The 26,242-nt window shown below is 31.9% G+C and overlaps 1 protein-coding gene across 1 annotated transcript in view; it reads left to right on the top strand.

The window, feature by feature from the left end:
• LOC139484491 (arf-GAP with Rho-GAP domain, ANK repeat and PH domain-containing protein 1-like) overlaps positions 1–26,242 on the top strand; it is a 76,713-nt gene that overhangs the window by 30,810 nt on the left and 19,661 nt on the right. Inside the window, exons 9-29 of the mRNA XM_071268223.1 lie at positions 1,328–1,380; positions 1,993–2,046; positions 3,529–3,609; positions 3,982–4,088; positions 5,163–5,247; positions 6,266–6,326; positions 8,662–8,715; positions 9,610–9,695; positions 10,198–10,371; positions 11,547–11,615; positions 12,145–12,178; positions 12,605–12,645; positions 13,072–13,099; positions 13,523–13,554; positions 14,035–14,110; positions 15,478–15,539; positions 16,717–16,787; positions 17,726–17,758; positions 22,150–22,221; positions 24,411–24,522; positions 25,454–25,542. Coding sequence (XP_071124324.1) covers positions 1,328–1,380; positions 1,993–2,046; positions 3,529–3,609; positions 3,982–4,088; positions 5,163–5,247; positions 6,266–6,326; positions 8,662–8,715; positions 9,610–9,695; positions 10,198–10,371; positions 11,547–11,615; positions 12,145–12,178; positions 12,605–12,645; positions 13,072–13,099; positions 13,523–13,554; positions 14,035–14,110; positions 15,478–15,539; positions 16,717–16,787; positions 17,726–17,758; positions 22,150–22,221; positions 24,411–24,522; positions 25,454–25,542 — 1,474 coding nt within the window. The remainder of the gene's footprint in view (positions 1–1,327; positions 1,381–1,992; positions 2,047–3,528; positions 3,610–3,981; positions 4,089–5,162; positions 5,248–6,265; positions 6,327–8,661; positions 8,716–9,609; positions 9,696–10,197; positions 10,372–11,546; positions 11,616–12,144; positions 12,179–12,604; positions 12,646–13,071; positions 13,100–13,522; positions 13,555–14,034; positions 14,111–15,477; positions 15,540–16,716; positions 16,788–17,725; positions 17,759–22,149; positions 22,222–24,410; positions 24,523–25,453; positions 25,543–26,242) is intronic.

Raw genomic sequence — 26,242 nt, 5'->3', positions numbered from 1 at the left:
AACAGCTGAAACAACGCCTTCTATGTTTTGTGGTGGTAGAGTTCCTGTAAGTGGATATCAGATGGTATTCAAGGTTGTCAGATAAAAAATTAAAATATGATATACTGCAGCTGTGCTATTTGAGCAGTCAAATTGCATTGACCGTATATTCATATGGGATATACAGTCACTGACCGTATATCACCTTGTTTATGACGTTGACACTATGTTTCTGTAGAGTTTTATTTATGACGTCAATAAAACATACAGGTTTGCGGAAATTTTACGTCTTCCGTTGAAAATTAAGAAATGATTTTTTTACCCTAAATTCTTCATTTACAATGATTTAGAACAGTTATAAGAGTTGCAGTATATAAAGAATAACCAAACATTGTCTCGAAATATCAATGTTATTTGTACTCGGCTCAAAACAGGTAGAAATGCTCCGCACAGCCTCGCTTTCTACCTGTTTCTAGGCCTTGTACAAATAACATTGATATTTCGAGACAATGTATGGTTATTTTATATATATTATATTATTAAGTACAAAATATCTTAATATGAATATGATACAACATTTCCACTACTGTGGATACATCATTATTCATTGGATACCAATTTTCTTTGATTTGATATAAAAATGTTAACTTGTACACACTTTGTCAAAACAATGAAATCAAAATATACACGAAATTATAATTTCTCCCAATCCATGGAAATTGGTTACTAACAAAAATAAATGATTCCACAATATATAGACTCATATAGGATTTCCCCTTTTGTTAGCTATAGTAAGTTGCTATGTTTCTTCACTTATGATGATTTAAAATAGTTTCTTTTTTTCAATATAAAGTTTCACAATTTCAAAGTCCTTATCTGTTGCAAAGTTTCGTTCTAAGATTCTTTTTTTCAAATCTAACTTGAAGATATTAAGGATAAGAAAAAAATTTGAAGTAGAAAGAAACACCAGACACCATTTCCAATAAGAATTAAACCAAACAGTCCCTGAGGGGGATACTCTAAAGGAAACAAAAAAATGGAGTTTACTAAAACCCAACAAAACTCAGGTTCACCTGTAGTTATTATACCTTTGGGTTTGAAAAAAAATAAAAGTTTGATATATAATGATAAAATATAAATTTGAATTGAATCTGCCATAAACGAGAAATTCGGAAACCCACTGAAATTAGACATACTGAGAATATTCTTTAGTTACTTTAACTTAAACTGATTGACTAAAAAGTAGATGTAGCTACTATGATTAAGTAGAATAATCATGGCTTGAATCAATTAAGATTTGTAAATCAAGATGTTGATTACTAATTTTTATTTGTTTTTTTATTTATAGATGAGTGTACTCTATGGGCCAACACATTAATGGAAGCTATAATTAACTATGAGGTATGTAAGCAAGTACAATATAAAGGGCAGGGGACAGGACCCTTTTTGGGATGTCGGGATCAGGTGTTTGTTTTCAATCTCAGGATTTCGGGATTAATCCTTTTGGGATCCGGGAATTTTTCTTTCGAATTTCGAGATATGGGGATTTAATTTCTTTTAATTCAGGACCTCAGGATTTCATGTTTTTAAGCGCGGATTTCGTGATCTGGACCCATCCACATATCTGTACTCTGAATTCTGAATTAATTTAGAAACATTCTAATTTCTGGAACAATTTTTATACTACATTAAGTTTACATACATACATGTTGTTATGAGATATAAGATGATGTGGTATGAGTGTCAATGAGACAACTCTCTGTCCAAGTCATAATTTGCAAAAGTAAACCATTATAGGTCAAGATACGGTCTTCAACACAGCGCTTTTGCTCACACCAAACAGCAAGCTGTAAAGGGCCTCAAAAAGGAGTATAAATTTAAAGTATCTGTTTATCATTCAGTTTAAAATGCTTTTAAAGTATTCTGTAGACTCACAAGAGCATGAAGAGTTATTTATCAAAAGTTTGTTAAGTCCACTTAGAATTTAATTTGTTTTTTAATAATTATTTCCAGAAACCAAAGAATGGTGAGCCAGAAGGTGGACAAATGTGTGATCCTGATAAAATGGTCAGTTTTCAAATTGTTAATTTTCCTCTTCCTATACCTATGGGAAATCTTAATTTAATTAATTTATCACAGATTATAAGTTTTCAATTGTGGATTTTCCTTTTCTCACACCATTTGAAATGTAGATCTTAATCTATTCAATATGACATTCAACTTGTAAATTTTCTAATTGTTAATTTCTTACTTTATTCCATTAAAAATGTAGATCTTATTACATTTGATATGACAGTTAAATTGTACATTTTCCAATTGTAAATTTCCCCTTTTTTATACCGCTGGAAATGTAGATCTTAATCTATTTGATATGCCAATTGAATTAAATATTTTCTTATTGTAAACTTTCCTTATTTTATACCATTGGAAGTGTAGATCTTAATCTATTCAATATGACAATTAAATTGTAAACGTTTCAATTGTAAATTTCCTTATTGTACAAATGAATATCAATAGGAAATCAGATCTTAATCAAGTTTGACACCAGAACCTTATTTCTAGTTGTTATGTTTCCTTCTCAATCATGGATCATATCAGTGTTAAGGGAGTACATAACACTACAGGGGGATAATAAAATTGAGAATGGAAATGGGGAATGTGCCAACGAGACAACAACCCGACCATAGAAAAAAACAACAGCAGAAGGTCACCAACAGGTCTTCAATGTAGCGAGAAATTCCCGCACCCGGAGGCGTCCTTCAACTGGCCCCTAAACAAATATATACTAGTTCAGTGATAATGAACGCCATACTAATTTCCAAATTGTACACAAGAAACTAAAATTAAAATAATACAAGACTAACAAAGGCCAGATGCTCCTGACTTGGGACAGGCACAAAAATGCGGCGGGGTTAAACATGTTTGTGAGATCTCAACCCTCCCCCTATACCTCTAGCCAATGTAGAAAATTAAACGCATAACAATACACACATTAAAATTCAGTTCAAGAGAAGTCCGAGTCTGATGTCAGAAGACGTAACCAAAGAAAATAAACAAAATGACAATAATACATAAATAACAACTAGCAGTTAACTGACATGTCAGCTCCAGACTTCAATTAAACTGACTGAAAGATTATGATTTCATCATATGAACATCAGGCACAATCCTTCCTGTTAGGGGTTTAGTATCATACCGTCACAACATATATGAGAAGAACATAACCCGTGTCATGCCAACAACTGGTTTTTGAATAAATGTGTTTAGTTCCGATGCAAAGACCCTATAAGTGAATCAATATTAACGCCAAAATATGCAATCTTTAATGACCTGACAACAGTATCGTAACTATATCCCTTCTTAATAAGTCTATTCAAAGGTTTTGTTAGTTTTTGAGGTGAATACTGACACCTTTGTGCTTTATAAAGAAGATAACTCTGTAAAATTAGCTGACTGTTTAAATCACATTCTATTGTTAAGGACATATCAAGCTTCAAACTGTTATATATCCAATGAATTTATTTATTGAATCAAAACATTATGTTCTAGGGTTTCATTAAATTTGAGAGGAAAGGAGAATTGTTTGTAGCGATAAAAGCAGGAAAACTATGTTACTATGATTCACATCAGGTTAGTAAAATCCTTACTAAATTTGTAACAGTAAAATGACTGATCGAAGTCTGTTTTGAACCGTTAATTCCTGTACAGAATTTGTCAAGATGATGTTTGTAAAACAAAATCTAATCAATAATTTTATTTTAAAGTACAAGGCAGACAAAAAATATAAAGTTGATGTTTAATGTATAACTCAGATGTGAGCCAAACATAAAAAATAATTATTTCAGATTGACTCCAAGTGCAGGTTTTTTTATTGTGAGTTTCTGGTGAGGCATTTAAAACAGAAGGTGAAAACATTTTTTTAAAGAAAGATATTGATGATTATCTTTAAAGAAAGTTTCATAAGTTTTTGCAATTTCTCATATTTGTTAATTTACTTGGCAGGATTACAAGATTGCCTCACCAATAAATGAAATCGACATGAAGTTAGCGTCCGTGAAAGAAGTTAGTCGGAATAAAATGCAGCTGTCCACTCACTATGGGCATTTTATGTAAGTAAGAGTAATGGTAAACTCATTTTTGTAATTGCAACGTTTGTTACTGTGAAAAATACATCAGCATCAGTATACACACCAATAAAAAATCACCTTCCTTATTTCACTAGTCTTTTTCCTTTATAAATTTTTTGCAATCACATTGAATAAATGTCACATTTATGCCACAGTTCAATGATTTGCCATAATAAATGCATGCATTAATTTCTGCAGTTACAGTAACTGATACGTGTAAAATTTAATGTGGCAACCCAGCAATCCCCCCCAAAAAAGTTAGCAAAAACAAGGGTCGGTTTCTAAGGCAGTTCATATAAAATTCAGGCTTTTGTTTACTTTTGCGGTCAAAAGTAATTTCTTGAATATGAAGGTTATTGTGAAAAAAATTTGTGGTGATTTGGTATCAAAATAAAAATAATAGATGTGGTAGGAAACAAAGGATGTATACAATTCTAAGCTTAAGTGACTACAACCTTCAAGAAAGTTTTTCTCTTTATAAAAAGATCTTATGTCTCTTGATCCACTTGTAATTTTCTAAAAAGAGATTGTTAGATTGTTTTGGGCTAAATGCCAAGACATGAAAGTTTGAGAGTAAATAAATGATATAAAAAAGAAGATGTGGTATGATTGCCAATGATACAACTATCCACAAAAGTCCAAAATGACACAGACATTAACAACTATAGGTCACCATACAGCCTTCAACAATGAGCAAAGCCCGTACCGCATAGTCAGCTATAAAAAATGATGTTTTACATATTTAACAGTTCTGAAATTCAGAATTTATTTGAAAAAGTAAAATAGATGCAGATTGCTGGTTTTAGTCATAAAAATACTCTTGATAGTAGAAGAATAATGAATAAGCGAATTTGATGTTCCTTAAAATGTGATTCTTCAAAAATATTCTGAAATCTTTTGCTTGTCTGATGTCTATAGACTTGAAATTTGCAATAAAATATGTGTTGTCGTTCAGACTTTGATATGATATGAAATGTTTACATGAAAAAAAACCTGTTATGTTAATTTGATGTTTATTTTTCATTAAATTTTCTGTCAATTTCATTTTTTTAACAGATTACTTTTCACAGAGAAACAAGACTGTGTGTATTGGAAGATGGCCATGGAGGACGCTATAGCAGACGGTCTTGGAGATAATACTGTAGGTGGTGTTAACATTTTAGATAAATGTCTGTTATTATATGTGTCAGATAGAAATCAAACAGCAAAATTCAAATGCATATCTATACATTTGTCAACCTATTCAGGGTTGAAAATATATCTATATAAAGTCTGGTTAAGAAACGAATTGTTATAATAACTCACACAAAACAGATGAAATTCAACTTATTTCACATTTGAATGTTTCAAAAACAATCAAAGTCTCATATATTTACAAGTAAATTATAGTTACATAAAGTCAATTTATATCGATGCGGCTCATATATCTTCGAACCAGTGAATTTTTTAACTCCTAGATCGCAAATAAGTTTTTAATACTGAAAGAAGAATGTTGTTCAAGTGCTATGAAAGACTATGATTAAAGATAATTTTTGCGAGCCAAAATACCATTGCTATCCAACCTGCTATAAAATGAAATGGAGATGAAGGGGACGTATTAATGAGACAACAATCCTACAAAAAAAAAGAAAACAAAACATTTTGAGGTCAACACACAGTGTTTAATAAACATGTGTAAAAGTTGCAAATAGAAATAATAAAAACTTAAACATCTGCTATGAATACAAAGTTCAATGAAAGACTAAAAAAAAACCACATTAATACGTTTATGGCCATTAGCTATCAAATTCTGTAAAGAAAACATTATTGTTTTAAAACTGAATGTGACTTTTTTCCTTTGTAAAACTTATTATTTCAAGCATTCCTGTCAAGTTTTGTCATAATCAGTTCAGTAGTTGGAAAAAAATCTAGTATATTGAGAGACAGCGGTTCGAGCAAAATTTCTTCCACAAATCCAAACCAAGCCACATCAAGATAGAATATAGTGTGGACTAATAAATGATCAAATATTTATCTCATCTCATTAATTTCTGAATTTACAGTACTTTTTCAAATTTTGATGGGAGTGTCACATTGGCACTCATACCACATCTTCTTATATCAACCATCTAATTACTCATCGACATGTCCCTTTAAAATTGCTCTGTTTATAATTTCAGGTATTAGACAGTGTAAGAGAAAACCAGAGTAACCATTTCTGTGCAGATTGTAGGGCACCAGGTAAATATATATTGGGGATTTACAGTGATCTGGAAGGTTTTTTTCACTATGGGCCCAGGGCCCCTCAAAAATAAATTCAATGGGCCATTTTAAAAAATAATGGGCCATGTTGTTAAATGAGGGGCCCATTTTAATTGACTTCTGTAAAAAAAAAATTATCAGTATATTTTGGCAAAGAGGTGTTGATACTTACCTTTATGATTTTAAATAAAATCATGGATATTGTTCCTGTGATTTTATAATTTCAATTTCAATGAATATACAATAACTTCTTCCAACCCCAACAATATTTAAGTCAACCTTTATTTACAATGTTTAAACTGGTACTGTTGCGTTGTTCATGTTCATGTTTTTTTTTGTACATTAAATTTGGGTCTTCGTCGATACGATACTTATTCTAGACGTTCCGTATCAGAGGACATTTCAGGCATTTCCTCTGCACTTCTTGTATTATTATAACTTCATCACAGTGACAAGAATAACATACAGAGTACCATTAATTCATAGAACATAACAACAAATCGCTGAAGTCATGTTTACAAAATGTGAAAACAAGCCAAAGACCAAAAAATGACAAGGACAGTTAGGCGCCTTTTAGTTTTATGGAGACAAAAACTATATTCCTAAAAAGTCTTGGGGTTCTTCCATCGAAATAATAACAAGCTAAACTAAATGAGATTATTATTAGAGTTAAATATCGTCTGTACTAGCCAAATTTCACAAATTTAAAGTTGTTTATAAACAAATATATCCTGAATGATGGTTAATTACATTTTTCGGGTTATCAGTTAGACCACAAGGTTCTATTTATACAATAGGAAAACACCGAGACGTTTAATCGCATGGTTCTATTATGATAGGGAAACACCCAATACGTCCCAAAAATATATAGGTGCCCCTATTATTGGAGGAACATTACACAGTTGTGTACACACACATGGTGTCACGGAACACAAGCGGAAATTCATTTGACAATATCTAAACATTTCGAAACGAAGTGAAAAATATCTTGCGCCACGTGGGCGCTTACATTTGTCCCTGTATGCGCCATTTCTTGTCAATATGTGCTATAGGCGCAGGGCGCACGTCCTTCCCGATCACTGGATTTATAATTATTCAAGAGAAACAATTTTTTGTGGATTTTCTTTTAAGACCCCAACTGAGGAGGACGCCATATTAAGTTTTACCCTTGTCTCTCTGTACGTCCTTTGTATGTTCATCCATATGTATGTGTACTTCAAAAATTGTTTTCCATTCTCTCACTTTTAAGTTAGCCTCAACCACATGTCATGAGTCTTTAACACAAGGCTTATTACTACAAAGCACAGATCATATTGGGTGGTATCACTTTTACTGTTCTTGAAATATGCTTCTTTATAATGTTGCTATGGATTCATTTATTATCATGGGTACCACTATTCATAAAATGACCTCTTACACAGCTACTTTTGCATAGGTACTATTTATGTACTAAAAATTTGTAGCACTGGAAATCACCTTTTAATATTCAGTACTATTTTGTTACTCTAAGATTATTGTAATATTTAGGTACCTGTATTTTACAGTACTTTATTTTTACTTGAAATTTAGGTACTATAGATTTTTGGTTACTACTGTTACATTTTCAGCATTTTGAAAGTTTTTCTATTTCAAATTTCTTAAAGTTATGATTTTCAAACATGGAATATTGTATTATTTTTGTTCCAAATTATTAGTACAAATCAAGTACTGTAAAATACAAGTACCTAAATATTACAATAGTTTTAAAGTAAAGAAATAGTACTAAATATTAGAAGTAAATTGCCAGTACTGCATTTTTTATGCCCCATTTATGGGCATTATGTTTTCTGGTCTGTGCGTCCGTTCGTCCGTCCGTTCGTTCGTCCGTTCGTTCGTCCGTTCGTCCGTCTGTCCCGCTTCAGGTTAAAGTTTTTGGTCGAGGTAGTTTTTGCTGAAGTTGAAGTCTAATCAACTTGAAACTTAGTACATATGTTCTGTATGATATGATCTTTCTAACTTTAATTCCAAATTAGAGATTTAACCCCATTTTCACGGTCCACTGAACATAGAAAATGATAGTGCGGATGGGGCATCCGTGTACTGGGGACACATTCTTGTTTAGTACAGAAATAGTACTTATGCAAAAGTAGCTGTGTAAAAGTAGCTGTGTATAACATGGCAAAACATACAAAAAGAGAAATTCTTTGTGTGATATTACACTGCATGCAATAACAAGGAGTATTAACTTGTGGTTACATTGTTCAAGTAATCTTCTATTGCTCTATATTGATATTAACAACTATGTATTTACTAACATTCTGTCTCTGTTTTACAGATGCACACTGGGCTTCCATTAACATTGGTATTGTTCTGTGTAAAAACTGTGCAGGTAAACTATGTTAATAAGACTACACAACACATATTACTTTTAGAAGGACCAAATAATTGACCACTTTCTAGTAATGAAATTGAGAAAGGAAATGGGGAATGTGTCAAAGCAACGACAACCTGATCATAGAGCAGACAACAGCCGAAGGCCACCAATGGGTCTTCAATGTAGCGCGAAACTCCCGCACCCGGAGGCGTCCTTCAGATGGCCCCTAAAAAATATGTATACTAGTTCAGTGATAATGGACGTCATACCAAACTACAAGAAACCAAAATTAAAAATGTCCTTCACTAGAGAATTTCATCAAATTATGGGCACCTTTATGACGTCATTTACCAGATAGAGGGGTTACCTCAATCTTCTGTATCCCTGCACTATTAAAGTACTTAGTTTATCAAGTGTCCTCTTGATCATCATTATGTTTGATAAACTAGAAATAATGTACTTAATCACAATTCCCTAATGACAGCAGTTCTGATTATCAATAACAAGTTTTTAATTTCTCGACTAATTCGTGCAATATAGCATGATTATCATTATATTTTTTCTACCATTCTCTCAACATGGAGAGAAATGACAATGCCCCTAAACGCTAAAGTTTCGGACGGAAATGCAATAAACTCAAAAGGGGTCTATTGGGCTTGTTATGTTCTTTAAAAAAAGCACACAGGGCTCTTAATTGTAATGTCTAATGAATGGTGGAATAGACATCCCTCTCCATGTGATTTGATAGAAAACTGTGACCAAAAAATCAATATTACGTTGATTTAAGTACAAACAAGAATCTATCTGCTAAGTATAAGAAGAAGAACAATTGCAAAATGTTTAATAGAATGAATTATTGTGAAAAAATAAAACTTTCTCTGAATATAAAAAAATATTAACTGGTTTCAGGAATTCACAGAGATTTTGACCACAGAATATCTCGTATCAAATCTTTACGAATGGATACAACTATATGGACACCAAGTTTGATAGAAGTAAGAATTTTATAGTGAAAGTTATTAAGACTTAAATGTTAATATGACTGATTATCATCTTATACATTGCATTTCATTGGATGTAATAAAAATATGGGGTAAACATTTCAGAGGATAAAACAGCAATCACATAAAAAATATTAGAATGTCTGCATGAAAATATCAACTTGAGGGTTTTGCAAATTTGCCCTAGTTTTTTTTTTAGATGAGAAGGTCAATGAAGAAAAGAGTGGTCAAATATTTTAGCTGAAAATCTATTAGATCCTGTTTGCTTATTTTGCCCACTGTGGATTCTCTTATTTTCATAGATATGTTTTACCAATTTAAGTGGATGAACAAAAAACTAATTAAATAAAATCTGCTTAAAGCCTGTAAATGAATTTGTATTTGTAGTCGGTAAATTTTAAATTTGTGGTTCATTTAATTTGTTTCCAGGAAATCTAGAAAATAGGCATCCATGAATAATAATGAATCCATGTATTATATATATATTTTGTTTTAGTTGATGAAGGCTGTAGGAAATGAGAATGCCAACAAATTCTGGGAAAACAGACTACAAGCTGTACATGGTATAAATACAGAGTCATCTCCCATTAACAGGAAACAGTTCATTCAAGATAAATACGAGAGAAAGTTATGGATTGATCAGCATCCACTCATTGGAGGACTCAATGAGGTATTCCATAAACTTATGAAAGATGTTAGATTTTACAGCAGATTTCAGTCTGTATGTAGCTAATGGAAATATCTTTGGTTAGCTTGCTTGTTAGCTGAACCGTGAAGTCATTGTTAGGTTAGGTAAACTACCCTCCTTTTAAAGTAGCTTAGTCCTACAGAGAGATAGATTTTTTATCTGTTGGGCTAGTCTACTATTAAAGGAGGGTAGTTTACCTAACCTAACAATGACTTCACAGTTCAGCTAACACGCAAGCTAACCAAAGATATAACCATTAGCTACATACTGACTGAAATCTGCTGTAAGGCTTTTCTCTTTATTTGGTTGTTATGTACAGAAAATGTTGCTAAAGTACAAAATAAATTGTATTATAAAGTTCCTTAATATTTTTCAAATTTAACCTTATCATTTTTTTTTTCAATCCGGATAAGTTTTGATATTAAATAACTTGTTCATGACATTTGAGCTATCTGGGACCTGTTTCAATGCTGTATTTGGTAGAATTTTTCACTTAATGGCTTAGAGAGGAGGCTTTTGTCACATCTTATAAACAATATAAAGTATGATTATAGTTTAAGGAATAACTGTTGAATATATTGCCTTTCAAATGTTTTGATTCAAATGACTTTGATGAGTCTTATGTAGATGAAATGCATATCTTGCATACCAGATGATAAATATAAATAGGTAGGATTGCCAATGACACAACTCTCCACAAAATACCAAATGACATAGTAGTTAACAACTGTAGGTTACTGTTTGCCTTCAAGAGTTAGCAAAGCCCATATACCATAGTCTGCTATAAAATGTCACAAATGGACAAATGGATAGGAGCCAGCTGAAGGACTCCTGGAGTGCTGGAGTTTCTCGCTGAATTGAAGACCCATTGGTGGCCTTCAGCTGCTCTACGAACTGGTCGTTGTCTCTTTGACACATTCCTCATTTCCATTCACAATTAAAGTGTAAAGCAATTCAAATGAGAAAACTAACTAATTCATGTACAAAATAATGAACAAAAAACCAGATATGTTACACAGCAATAAATGACAACAATTTAACTTCAGACATCTTACTTGGGACAGACTAATACAGAATGTAAGCCTTATAATTCTTTTCAAACATTTTATTTGAGGATATAAAACTGTTGACTAACTTAATAATAATACTTGTTTCAGGAATTACTTCGGGTTGTTGTAACAGAGGACATTTTACAGACCATGAAAATTGTTTTCTCTGGAGCAGATGTAAGTCTTGTCAAATTATTGTTATAAATGTGTCATATTTTTTAATGTCAATGTAAAATATGCTGTCCAACATAATTACAAGTTAGATTATAGATTTTTGATTGGTCTACGTGAGAGAGTGACATTAAAAATTGTCTTCCGCTGAGCCAGGGGATAGAGTAAATTGACTCTGTTGAGCCATGAGATTGAATAAGTTGACTCTGCTGAGCTATGGGATAGAGTAGATTGACTCTGTTGAGCCATGAGATTGAATAAGTTGACTCTGCTGAGCTATGGGATAGAGTAAATTGTATCCCTTGTATTAATAACCAATCAAAATCTTGTATTTTAATATGAAGTCTAAAAAATAGAATATTCACTGCTAGAGTATTTGAAAATATATATTGATGACAAACAATTTGCATGAATTGTTGAATTTCTCTAAAATAGAAAAGATTTAAAAAAATTATGTACAATGATTAAATGTAATGCTCCTGTAAATTTGCGCAACATAATATATTGAAGATAATTTGTTTTATTCTTTTTGTAGATTTTATTTACTGACAATACTACAGGAAAAACAGGTAACTATATACATAGAGAGTACGAGTTCCAACTAGACAGTACAAAAAAGTAAACAATAACAAGTTACCACACAGCCTTTAACAATGAGCAACACCTATACTTATAGTAAAATTTAATAATTTCATATTTAGTTGTATGACTCTATTTAAAACATTTATAAAAAAATAACTATACTGCATAATGTGTTTCATATTCATCACTCAACAACTTTCTGTTTACCGAACACTTACATATTTTTACATTATTAAAATTATACCCTTGTGGCAGAAATATCATCAGTGAGCAGTAGCTCGCAGATTCACTTGTTTATATAAAAAATTGATACTGGATGGTTAATTATATAAAAAAGGGTATTATATCTGGTGTTCAATTTTGAAATTTCAACTCAAATCACATAAACATTTACATACTTTTCTTATTTGCAGCATTTGACCTTGCCAAAGATGAAGGACAAAGATTGCAGACTGTAAGTTATTCACTTATTTGTTGAATGAAAGATCCAGGTTAGGGCTATTCCATTAAAATGTATGTGGGAATGTAGGAAGGGACTTTTAAAATATCCCTACAACCAAGAACTAGGGGGATAGGACCTGTATCTGGACTCCAGGATTGGGTGTTTTTAGCTCGGGATTTCGCCAATCACAACTTTAATGTAAGCTTTTGAAAATCATATCCAGAATGCATTAAATTATTTTACCACCAATAGTTGTTCATCCACTAATATCAGCTTAAAATAAAACATTTGAATTCAGTAGCTCACAAAAACCAGAAGAAAACTTTACACTACATCTATGTCTTTTTCTCAAACTTATTCAATTTACAGTCTATTAAGACATTGAATATCTAGGTTCATATTAGCATCTTAAATTTAAATACTTTATTTTTATTTTAGGAATTTCTGTATCATAACGGAGGTGACAGTAAGTAAATTAAATAATTTTTAATCAAAAATGGCTTTACACTGAGGTTTTTTTGTGACCTCTTATAGCTTGCTTTTTGGTGAGAGCCAAGGATGTGAGTTGAAGGCCATATTTTAACCTATAATGCTTTACTTTTTACAAATTGTGACATGGATAGAGAGTTGCCTCATTGACACTTATACCAAATCTTCTGATATATATTTTTGTTGGTTTCAAAAGTTATTGTCTTTCAAATATTGTCTGTGAAACTAAATAAGTGCTAACAGCATTTTTGACCATTTAATATTCAGTTATTGTACCTGTTTGTTTACAACACTTCTTCTTAGTATAAACTAGCTTTATTAGTCTCCTTTTATTAGGAGCACCTCTATAATGAGTTTTACATTAACTTTAAAATTTTAAGAGACATTATTTTATTTTCAGGAACATCAAGAGCTTCAGCTGATATTGATGAGGTTTGTTAACAGATATTTAATAAATATAGATAGAGAATGGAAATGGGGAATGTGTCAAAGAGACAACAAACTGACCAAAGAGTGAATAACACAGCCGAAGGCCACCAATGGGTCATTAACACAGCAAGAAAATCATGCAGCCGGAGGCAGATATAAAAATTGAGAATGGGGAATGTGTCATGGAGACAGCAACCCGACCATAGAGCAGGTGAAGGCCATCATGGGTCTTCAACACAGCGAGAAAATCAGAGGCAGACTTCGACTGGCCCCTAAACAAAAATATGCAAAGACAATACAAATAACCATTGAGTGAATTTTTAAATTTTAAAACTACAAATTTGAAATCCCACAAATGGACATTGTTGTCACAAACCAAGAAATTGATCCATGAAAGAAAACACCCACAGAAATTATTGTAAAGTGACAAACACTTTGTAAATCAAATTAAACTATATTATTGTCACCATTTTCTTAATGTAGGCTTTGGCATTACGGTTACGAGCAGAAATAACAATGGAAGGTCACTTGTTAAAGACAGGACCCAGAAATAGAAATGGTAAGTCCTTCAAAAATGAAAATGAAAACAACACTTTTTAAATTCCATCCATCCAAAGCGTTGAAGGGGGGGCATACCTGTCAACTCACCCGTTTTTTGCGGGTGACACCCGTTATTTTCACCTCTCACCCGGGAGTTTTTCTTTACCCGGCGGGTCCCAGGAATTTCTAACATTACCCGTTTCACCCGGATTTCTGACCGGAATTGTTTCCGGTATTTAGAAGTAATACCACCTTCGGTTTTATCGGTCTTTTTCAATGTAACCAAAAGTCAAAATGTAGGACTGTTTACCTGAGCTACGTAACGATATGAAGAGACAACACAGCTACAAGATGAGTTCAGTGACTATCAGTTGACCCCATTAGATGAACTTCCACTTTGCACTTCCCCTGAAACTGACATTGGTACATTTTGGGGAGAAATGTCCAAGTTGCATGACATTTTTCTTAACAAGCCAAGATTTTTTGTTTTGTCAAAACTTGCTAAAACATTACTGGTTTTGCCAAACAGCAATGCAGACAGTGAGAGGGCATTTTCTTTAGTAAAGAAAATAGCTACAGAGTTTAGGGCTGATCTTAATAAGGATACACTGTGTGCTCTTCTTTCTTGTAAAATGAATACACATTTGCATTGCTATGAACTGAAACCAAGTGCAGTTCTTTTAAAGAATGCCAAGTCTGCTACTATGGAATATAACAATAGTCTGAAATAAACTTGTATACATGTTCTAACTGTTTCATATACATATTGACTATATTGACTATATAAATTATATGTAAACATATTTTTGTTCTTCAATTGAGCCCGCAAAATGTCGTACGCGTTATGACCTGAGATTTTTTTTCTCAATGCAGGTCATGACCTGACTTTTCATTTTCAGAGGTTGACAGGTATGGGGGGGATCGGAGGGGTTTTGATCCCAAAATCTTGGGCTTATAAACATGAAATTCCGAGGTCCCGAATTAAAAAAAAATAAATCTCTACATCCTGAAATTAGAAGAAAAAAAAATCCCGGATCCTGAAAGGGTCAATCCCGAATTCCCGAGCTTAAAACACCCTATTCTGATGTCCCTAAAAAAAGGTCCTGCTGCCCCTCATTGTATTGGATTTTTTTTCTTCAGGAATGCTGAAGGCTGAATATTTGAAAGCCAATGATTTATAAGAAGCAAAACAAAATTGGAGCAATCTTTAAAACTCAAGAAAAATGGTATTATCTTGAAGAATATCACTTTGAAGTCACAGTTTTAAGGTTTATTTTGAGTTGGGGCAAAATGTTAAACTTCAAATCCTATATATAATTCACAGATAATTTTTAGACTTTAGACTTACAGTGGAATTTTTAAAAATATTGAATTATTTCTTTTCAGCCTTTATGGATAGATATTGTGTAATAGAACATGGTTGTTTAAGATACTTTGTCAATGAAAAGGTAAGTCACAATGAAAGTATTATTGTAAACTAACTTATTTTTGTGAATACTTTGTTCCATGTGAAGTCCTTTCTAGCCAATTTCTCAGTGTTGCAATTTTCAAATTTACTGGATGTTTAGTTAAATAAAGAAAGATCTAAGTTTACAGATTCATGAAGATATATATTCACTTCATTTTTCATCTATTGCAAAAGTTGCAAAAATTCCTTTTATATAGATAAAACAAGACTCTAATATAGGTTTGGTTGCTCGCAGTAATTTTGTCTTTTTCTTGCAAACAATGTGTAATAATTATAGATTATAGGTGATCATCTGAACGAGATTGACTTTCTCGCTTGAGACGGGACAGCGAAAGCGAGAAAGGCAATCGAGTTGAGGTGAACAATGATAATCTTTTTATCGCTATTTTACCTATGACGACTATGTCAATTTCATGTCAATTTCGTTAGCAACGCCACGTGCATGCTTAGTTTCTAGTGATAATTTTCCATCTCAAGCGAGTAGCATGATATGAAAATTATCACAAAAAAAGATCAAAGGAAAAATGCACAAAATAGCGATAAATTAATAATCTAATATGATTTAATAACAATATTCAAATAGACATTTGCATACAAGAAATTGTCCAACACATCATTATATAAGTGATCTGAATCTTGATATGATATGTATTCATAAATCATATATATATGATCATAAAGGATAAACTGTAACCTGTATGTTGTAGTTACTGTGAGAACCTTTGATTGAACTGACAGCTCAACAATTTAATTTCTTTATATAATATAAAGAAACTCCACCCTTCCACCAGCCACAGAATTTTAAGTGCATATATAACCAATGCTGTAGATTCATTACTGTTCATTGGATACCAATTTTTGTGGGTTTCGTAGAAAAAGGTGAACTACGAATTCAAATGTTTAACGAATTACAATTTTTCTATAGTCTTTGTATGCAGAGATTTGGAAAACCACTAAATCAAATATCCATTCAATTCCTGAAAATTGATACCCACAAAAATACATGAATCCACATTATATCTAAATCCAAAATAACAATAACTTGTTTTACAACTGCTCTAACCAGTTTTGAATATATTAAACTTTATTTAACACAGGGGAAATCCCTTAAGTCAAACCGAAAGAATTATAACATGTATAATAATTTTTATTAACAGTCATCGACAGCTAGAGACAGTATAGATAATGAGAGTATGTTGTGTGTTCAGGCTGTTACTAATGTGGAAAAGTAAGTACAACTTGGTCAAGGAAAAAAATCAGACATTATACTTAATTATCTCCCTTGCCAATATAAATTGCTAAATTATCTCCCTTACCCAAACATGAAGCTTAATTATCTCCCTTACCCAAATATTTTGCAAAATAGAAATTCGGTTTTGCTTTAAGATCTCAATTTACAAAATCTTGCATGGGATAGAAACATGTCTGGGAAAGTAGAGACATAGAAAAATGACTTAAATCAAGGTCATCTTTCAGCTTGGGGTAACATAGTCTTAGATTTGCTTAATTTATCTTTGGTAGATAGTAATTTGCTTGTCAAATTTAATTCACAATAATTAATTCATTTTCAGACATTCCTTGTTTTAATTCTTGATTGATTCATTTTATTTTACAAAAAGCTATACACAAAATTTTCCAACTAAAGGGTCGTCTCCTTTTTGTTGTGGTCTTTACAGAGAAATTGGCCACTTATAAAGTGAATTCATATTTTGTCAATCATTATTATTGGATAACCAAACAAGAGGATTTTTAAGGTATAGGTGAACCTTAGTACTGATACCCTAAAGTAAGAAAAAAAAACCAGAAATCCTGTTGCATTTATTACAGCAAAATGCATTGAGTGTGTATGCTAAGGTATTATCTTTGGTTAGCTTGCTTGCCAGCTGAAATGTGAAGTCATTATTAGGTTAGGTATACTTTCCTAATTCCATAGAAGTCTAGTCCTGCAGACAGATAGATCGGTTACCTGTCAGACTAGTCTACTCTTAAAGGAGGGTAGTAAACATAACTTGATAATGACTTCACGGTACAGCTAACCAAAGATAATACATTTACCTACACACTATATGCATTTTGCTGTAAAGAATGAAATTGTTGTGTTTAAATTATCTTGAAATGCTAAAGCAATAGCATTATAAATATTTGATCTGTTATTTTTCAATACAGTATGATTTTTCCAACCTGGTTTGTCAACTCTGTGTAAGTGTTCCTTAGAACATTTGTTCTTTGTTTGTTAGAGAATGGTGTGAAGATACATTTTTCACTGGTGCATGATAGTGTTTTTTTTAATTTTAATGCTTAGTTTTTATTTAATTAAGAGTGCTTTTGATGTGGATTTAACTGTAAAACAAGATTGTTGTGCATTCTATACAAAAACTATTATTTTTCTCAACCTAAAAAGTTTTTTTTATTTGTCCTAAAATTTGCCTGGCTTTGCTAATGAATGGTATTATGTCATGGGTAACAGTTTTTTCATGAAAGGGCAGGAACCAGAACTTCTGCTACTATGTACTTTTACAGATATTGTTGTGAACTTTTTTCAAAATGAAAATTGAAGATACAATTTTATTTATATCTATTTTTAGACATTTGTAAACTATAAACAGTTTTGGCAATATCGCCTTAAATTAATACTACGATGAGGAATTAATAAGATGAAAGAAGGCAGCAAAACTGACACTTTTAAGGTGGTACCTAACACTTTCACTAAAATTTATTCGGCTCGTTTAATTTTGATAAAATTTTGAATATGTATTTACTTCGACCCTTTAACAAAAATATACAAATTTCAAAACTTTTGAACCAACCGTTTTGTCAGAAAAAATACACTGGTTATATAGCAGTTGGACAAACACCAATTTTGATCAATGAGAAGCTTAATATTCCTTTTACAACACAACGTAATTAAAACGTTTAGCTGACTCTACAGAGTTATCTCCCTGTAGTGTTAGGTACCACCTTAAATACTTGTTCTTAGTTTGTTAGAGAATGATGTGAAGATACATTTTTCACTGGTGCATGGGAGTGTTTTGATTTTAATGCTTAGTTTTGTTTAATTAAGGCCAACTAAAATTAATTAGTAGATTTTCATCCAAAGTTTTGAAAAAAATGGGGCGGGTGGGAGGATCTTTTTTTTTTAAATTTTATTAATATGAAACCTTCTTAATTGTGACGTGAACTTCATATATGCAAGTGTTATAATTAGCTTATATCATGTACATGTGTAAGCATGTATAAAGAATCGTACATAATTTTTCAAATTCTTTAATAAATATCTCTGGCAACGACTGTTCTTCATGCAATTGCTACTTTAGAAACATATTTTCAGAGTAAACAGTAAAATCCTGGAGATATTCAGTTGGACTACCAACTCCAAATTTATTTTGCTTTCTAAGCGATGGTTTGTAGTCCCCATAAAACTATGAAAATGCAATGGTATGCAACACAAGTATAATGAATGAAATGAGAACTCAAACAGTGTTGGGAATAGTAGGGTTGGCGCTTTTAATAAAATTAACGGTACCAATTTTCTTGCACCAGATGCGCATTTCGACAATACATGTCTCTTCAGTGATGATCGTGGCCAAAATATTTGAAACCCAAAGCTTATATAAATGATAAAGAGCTATAATCCAAAAGGTCCAAAAAGTATAGCCAAATCCGTGAAAGGAATCAGAGCTTTGCATGAGGGAGATACATTTCTTAATTTATAATAATTTCTATCATTTTGTAACAGCAAATTTTAATAACACAAAAAATCTGTATTTTCATGCCAGTACCGTCAACTTCAAGTACTGGCTACGGGGCTGGTGATACCCTCGGGAACTAATAGTCCACCAGCAGAGGCATCGACCCACTTGTAGTAATAAAATTAACGGTACCAATTTTCTTGCTCGAGATACGCATTTCGACAATACATGTCTCTTCAGTGATGCTCGTGGCCAAAAATTCTCAAGTTATGCAAGACTGAAGCATATATAATTATATTGTAAATCATGAAGTTGTTTAATGACTCTTTTAAGGGTATTTTGTGTTTTTAAACAAAAACAATAGCCATGAGTAAAACTAAGGGCTTTCTTTAACACAAAGTGTATGTTTGCCGACTTTTTGGACTCAATATACGGTCATAGATCTAACAAGTTCGTGCTTTTGTCAATTTCTTTAATCCAGTTATATTTTTTCACCAATTTGTTCCATGATTCATGCGCTTTGGAAATCATTCAATTTCACAGCCCAAATTTGCTGACACAAAGTCAATGTATTATTAAAAAGATCCACGGTTTTCTAATGACAGAAATTTTCAATTTGTGACATACCGCAATTTGCGTTCTTAGACACAGCGTATTAATCATAACCCGAATATTTCATGCCCTTTTGGTAATCTATCTCTATCATCAGTAGATGATATTGTCATCATTGAGCAGCAGAATTTGTCAACATAATTGTCTTAAAGTACTCGAAACAAGAAATATGAAAACCGAATTTTGAAACAGGAAGTTCGAATGAAACAAAATTATTAACAGTTACCGGTAACGGAAATGAACAAAAACCGGGAATCGTAAATTTTTCAAAATAAAGAAAATCGGGGCGGACGGGGATGAAAATCTATCAGTTAATTTTAATTGGCCTAAGAGTGTTTTTTATGTGGATTTAACATTAAAACAAGATTGTGGTGCATTCTATACAAAGAAGACATATTTATTTTTCTCAACTTAAAAAGCGAATATGAACCTTTTGAGTGAACCTTTTTTTATTTATCTTCAAACTTGCCTGTCTTTGATAGTGAATGGTTTTATGAGATGGGTAACAGTTCTTTCATGAAGGCGCAGGAACCAGAACTGTTTACCTCTTAAAGCTTCTGCTGCTATGTACTTTTACAGATCTTGTTGTGAACTATGACCTCGATACGAAAATTGAGGATACCATTTTATTGGCATCTTTATTTAGAATTTCATTAAAACTATAAATACTTTTGGCAATATGTGCCTACAATTCATACATTAGATAAAGAAGGCAGCAAAGCTGACACTCCAAAATACTTGCTGGCTTCCTGCATCATGTGCCATTAACATTTTAATTGAATAAGGAAACTGTTGAATTGTTAATTACAGTTTTGCAACATAAGAAACAATTGGTGTATTAACACCTATAAAATAGTCAATTGGTGTTCATTGCCGTCGATTTATGCCTCTTTTTCATGATCTTTGCCCAGGCAGAGTCGACAGACAGTCAATTTTGACAAATTGTTCCAAAAAATAATACAGTTGGACTTCAAACAGGAATTCCCAGCCAGTGACAGGTCTGTTGTGGAATGAAATCTTTCTTATGTTTGGAAATTATATGTATAATGAAATCTTTCTTATGTTGGGGAATGATATGTTTAATGGAATATTTGTTATGTTGGGAATAATATGTATAATGGAATCTTTCTTATGTTTGGGAATGATATGTATAATGGAATCTTTCTTTTTTGAATATTTAGGTTATTCCCTTCGGATGTTATTATTATATATTCTCAGTTTTCCATAATTCTCATTTTCTGATTGACTGATCTTATTATTTATACAAACAAATATAATCATTATTTTTAAGCCCCACCTACATTAGTAGAGGGGCATTATGTTTTCTGGTCTGTGCCTCAGTTCGTCCGTTCGTTCGTCTGTTCGTTCGTCCCGCTTCAGGTTAAAGTTTTTGGTCGAGGTAGTTTTTGATGAAGTTGAAGTCCAATCAATTTGAAACTTAGTACACATGTTCCCTATGATATGATCTTTCTAATTTCAATGTCAAATTAAAGTATTGACCCCAATTTTATGGTCCACTGAACAAAGAAGAAGATAGTGTGAAGCTCAGGTTAAAGTTTATGGTCAAGGTAGTTTTTGATGAAGTTGAAGTCCAATCAACTTGAAACTTAGTACACATGTTAACTATGATATGATCTTTCTAATTTTAATGCCAAATTAAAGTATTGACCCCAATTTCACGGTCCAATGAACATGTAAAATGATAGTGCGAGTGGGGCATCCGTGTACTATGGACACATTCTTGTTCTTCTTTTGATGGAAGTAGTATTGAATGATAGATTGTTGGTGTTATATCACCACTCTTAACCACCATTTTTGGGCTATTTCTCAGCGGCCAGTTTTTATTGGTGGAGCAAGCCGGAATGCCCAGATAAAACCAAAAATTGAATTGATTTTGTAGGCAAAAATGTGCCACTTTTTAACACTTTTAATCCCCAGCTTTTTTTTTTAAAGAATATTTGGATCAAAATGAAAATGTATGAAAAAAGCCATTATTGAACAGCATTTGAAATTTTTCATTCAGCAATAAAACTTTCTTTCTAATTTTAATGCCAAATACGTTTTTTTACCCTATTTCACGGTGCATGGAACATGGAAAATGATCGAGTGGGGCATCTGTGTACTTCGGACACATTCTTGTTTTTCATAACTTCTTATCCACTCGATAGACAATTTTACAGAAGTATATACAAAAAGTTCAGCATGATTATCTCATTCAATGGTATAATTAGACTTGTTGTATAATTCTTTGCACCTGCTTATATTTGTCTTATGTGTATCAACCTTCAGGTCAGTACTCAATCTTAATAGAGTACGCCAGTTGTCAGTCAGGAGGAGTATACGCCCAGATAGTATGAAGAGGTTTGTGTAGTTATCTCCCTTTCTGAACCTAGTTATCTCCCTTTGCTTTCCTTTATTATTTACTCTGAATGTACAGCATGTATTTATGTAATGTTATTATTTGTGTATTGTGATTATTAATAGTGTATATTGTCTATTGTAATGCTATATGTCAAATATTGTAATATTCAAGAACTAATGTCTTATAGATTAGTGATATGAGATTTTTATTAGTTTTTTTTTACTGGCAGATTTTTTTTCCAAATTTGTAATGTGCCCATGTAATGAAGATCAAAATATAATTAAATGGGTTCAATTTTGAGAAATTGGAACTCATATATCCTTCATCTAAGGATTTTATTCTATTAATTTATTCTTAATTGTTTAAAAGAACATAAAATGATAATTTTTCCTTTTGAGATTTTGGGGAACCTTAGTTTTCTGACACTGTTATTTTCTACTAACAGAACGTATTCAGAGATATATATATTAACAGGATATTGTATCTGGAACATATAATTAACATATAACATTAAATTTATGACAAATATTTATATTTAGTATATTGGGCTTTTATATAGATGCAAATATATGATAGCTTTAATTGAGCTAACATAATTTATACTCAAGACTATGTCAATATAAAAAAGAAGATGTGGTATGATTGCCAATGAGACAACTATCCACAAAAGACCAAAATGACAATGTATGGTTATTATTTTGTACTCTTAAACACTTTAAACTTAATGATAGTAAGAAAAGCATATAATCAAAATGGATACTAGAATAATTTGGAATATGCATGAAACATGTTCCTCAAGGAGAAATATACCAGAGAAACATTCAAAGTCGAAAAAATAAATTTACAACTGCATATATAAAAAAGAAGATGTGGTATGATTGCCAATGCGACACCTGCCACAAGAGACCAAAATAACACAGAAATTAACAACTATAGGTCACCATACGGCCTTACAACTGCATGGCTAAAATTGAAAAAGATCAACAGAAAAACTATAGTACACAAAACACAACAAAAACACTGAAAATGTTACAGTAATGTTTTGTTAAGGCAAAATTTCAAGAAACTAACAACTTCTAAATATTGAAGTGTTTTAAGTGGTGTGCATTCAAATTTACCCCAAAAGTGTTTATTATAGAACTGATTCTGTGTAATTCTGAAATGTACAGGAAATTTAAAAAAGAAATAACTTGTTTATGTATATGTATACAGTATTAGAAACTAATGTGCTGTCGTGGAAAAATGATACTGTTAATGAAATGTGATCCTTTCAACAGTAAATCTTACTGCAAGTTACCTCATGAAATACTTATGAAAATGGTATGAAGTACTAATTTACTAATTATGGTGATTGTGTGAATATTGAATTTCCAGACTGTCAGTTCTACTAACATGTGATTTATATCCTTTTAATACACATATCATTATGATATTAGTGGATGCAATATTTTATACTTACTAATATGTTTTAAGAATCAGTATGTTTTTGAAACATAAATTTTCTATTTGGTTAAAAAAAACAATGAAAATTTGGGAAGGATTACATTATTTAAGAATTGAATGTGTTATTAGATGTAAATATAGGTTTAATCAAATATCTGACTAAAAATGTAAGTTATAACATTATTGCTTCAGAAAGTTGGTAGACTATTTATTTGAAGAAGTAAATGAAGAAAAAATATATTATACCAGTTTCTTTGTCTTTGTTTCCAAACAGTTCTCAAGGTTAATCATTATTAAGGCAAAGAAGAGAAGTTCAGATAGCTTAAAAGAAAGAAGATTTGCGAGAATGAAAACGAATAGCAACTTAACAAAACAGCAAAAGCTATCTTGAAGAATAGTTTGCCTGAAAAACTATTAACCTTATTCTTCATATTTATTACTCCAGATTGAGTCTGTAGAGATAAAGAGTCAATTACACCCTTAAGATATCCCATTTATATGAATTGTTGAAGCCTTAGAAAATAGTTTGAATGTAACTTCAATAACACAGATAGAAGTTATACATGGCCTGCTATACATTAAACTATTTATTGTATAATTATGCCAATAAAATTTGAAGTCTATTTAATTCATGTTATGAATATTATACCAACGTTATGATCTTTCCAGAGATCACATGACCAGTTATGGGTTTAATTTCCAGAAAAGAATTTTGTATAATTTTATGACTTCTTTGTGATTGTAGATACCCCAATGCATTTGAGTTGAGTACAACAAAAACTACTAGTAACAGAACATACCTGTTTGCAGCCACTACACAGGAGGAGAAGATGACGTGGATGAGAACACTTACTAAGGTATCTATCATAGAAATAGGTATTTGCACCTGTCCTAATTCAGGACTACTGATGTACAGTAGTTGTCGTTTGTTTATGTAATTTATACGTGTTTCTCGTTTCTTGTTTTTTTTTATATAGATTAGACTGTTGGTTTTTCCTGTTTGAACGGTTTTACACTAGTAATTTTGGGGTCCTTAATAGCTTGTTGTTCAGTGTGAGCCAAGGCTCCGTGTTGAAGGCTGGACATTGACTCATAATGGTTTACTTTTATAAATTGTTATTTGGATGGAGAGTTGTCTCATTGCCATTGGCACATCTTCCTATATCTCTGAGTGCCAATGAGACAACACTCTCCATCCGAGTGACAATTTGTAAAAACAAACATAAAAAAAACGAGAAACACTTATAAACCACATCAACAAACAGTAACTACTGAACATCAGATTCCTGACTTACAGGTACAAACAAATGCATCTTGTTTAAACATTTAAATAGGTACTAACCTTCACCCTTATCTATAACAATAGTGTAAAAAATGTTGGTTAAAATGTTCTTGCAAGAAATGAAATTTGTTTGGTCAACGCATACTAATATTATTTATATGATCCTCTTGCTACTTTTTCGTACTGCATGAAGTACATTTTTATAGAGGGGCGGCAGGATCTTTTTCGGGACGTTGGGATTGGTTGTTTTTAAACTCAGGATTTGGGATTGACCCTTTTGGGATCTGAGGATTCTCTTTTCGAAGTTCGGGATGTTGGGATTTAAATGTCTTTAAATTTGGGACCTCAGGATTTCATGTTTTTAAGCCAGGGATTTTGGAATCAGAACCCCTCAGACCCGCCTCTTTATGGGACTTATTACCCACAATGCTTTGTTCATCAAATTGCAGATTAAGATGTATCATTATTGAAGATTTACACATGAATGATTTTTTTGATTTTTTCAGTTGTTTTGTCCTATACATTTTATCAAAGAAATACATGACAAGGAGTTTTCACTGGCAGGGAATTTCTACATGAAGGCAGGGTTGCTTCAGTAAGTAAAGTCTAGCTTTAGATTTCTAAACAAATTTTTCAAAATTTGGAGAAATTCCAACATGCCAAATTATTGTTTTTATATAATAGAAAATCAAAAGATATGGGGTATCCCTCTATGACAAGAAAGTTTTTGAGAACAATATGTTTAAATGATAATTTAAGTGTATGCAAATACACCTAATCGCTATTTGCCTCATCACTGGTCAAAACAGTTAAAAAGACATCAAATTTTAACAAGAAGAAAGTGTTTATGCCTAGCTATAAATTGTAGTTTTAAACATTTAGTTTTTGAAACTCCCCAAAATAAAATTTCATTACAATAACTTTTGTTATATGATTTCAGGAATGGCAGAAAACATGGATACTTGTAGATAGAAAGATAGTGAGATATTTAGATGATGTAAGTTCATTATTATTAGGGCTATCTTAAATCATCTTTTGTGCTGCGTTTACCGTAATTGAAAGTGTTCAGATAAGTACATGTAACTGTGTCTTCAATGGATGATATAGGAGTTTTAGTGAAGCTCTTGATTGATGGGGCATGGCAAATATCCGAAAAGCAATCAAAATTACAAACAACGGTATATGAAACACAACATACACAATATAGAAAACTGAGCAGCACTAACCCTGACCTATCAATAAGGGGGGGGGGGGGGGGGGGGGGAACTTTTGACTATTTCAATTTTTAAGTTGTT

This window comes from Mytilus edulis, chromosome 8, assembly GCF_963676685.1.
Source record: "Mytilus edulis chromosome 8, xbMytEdul2.2, whole genome shotgun sequence".
Lineage (NCBI taxonomy): Eukaryota > Metazoa > Mollusca > Bivalvia > Mytilida > Mytilidae > Mytilus > Mytilus edulis.
This window is presented reverse-complemented; position numbering and strand designations above follow the sequence as displayed.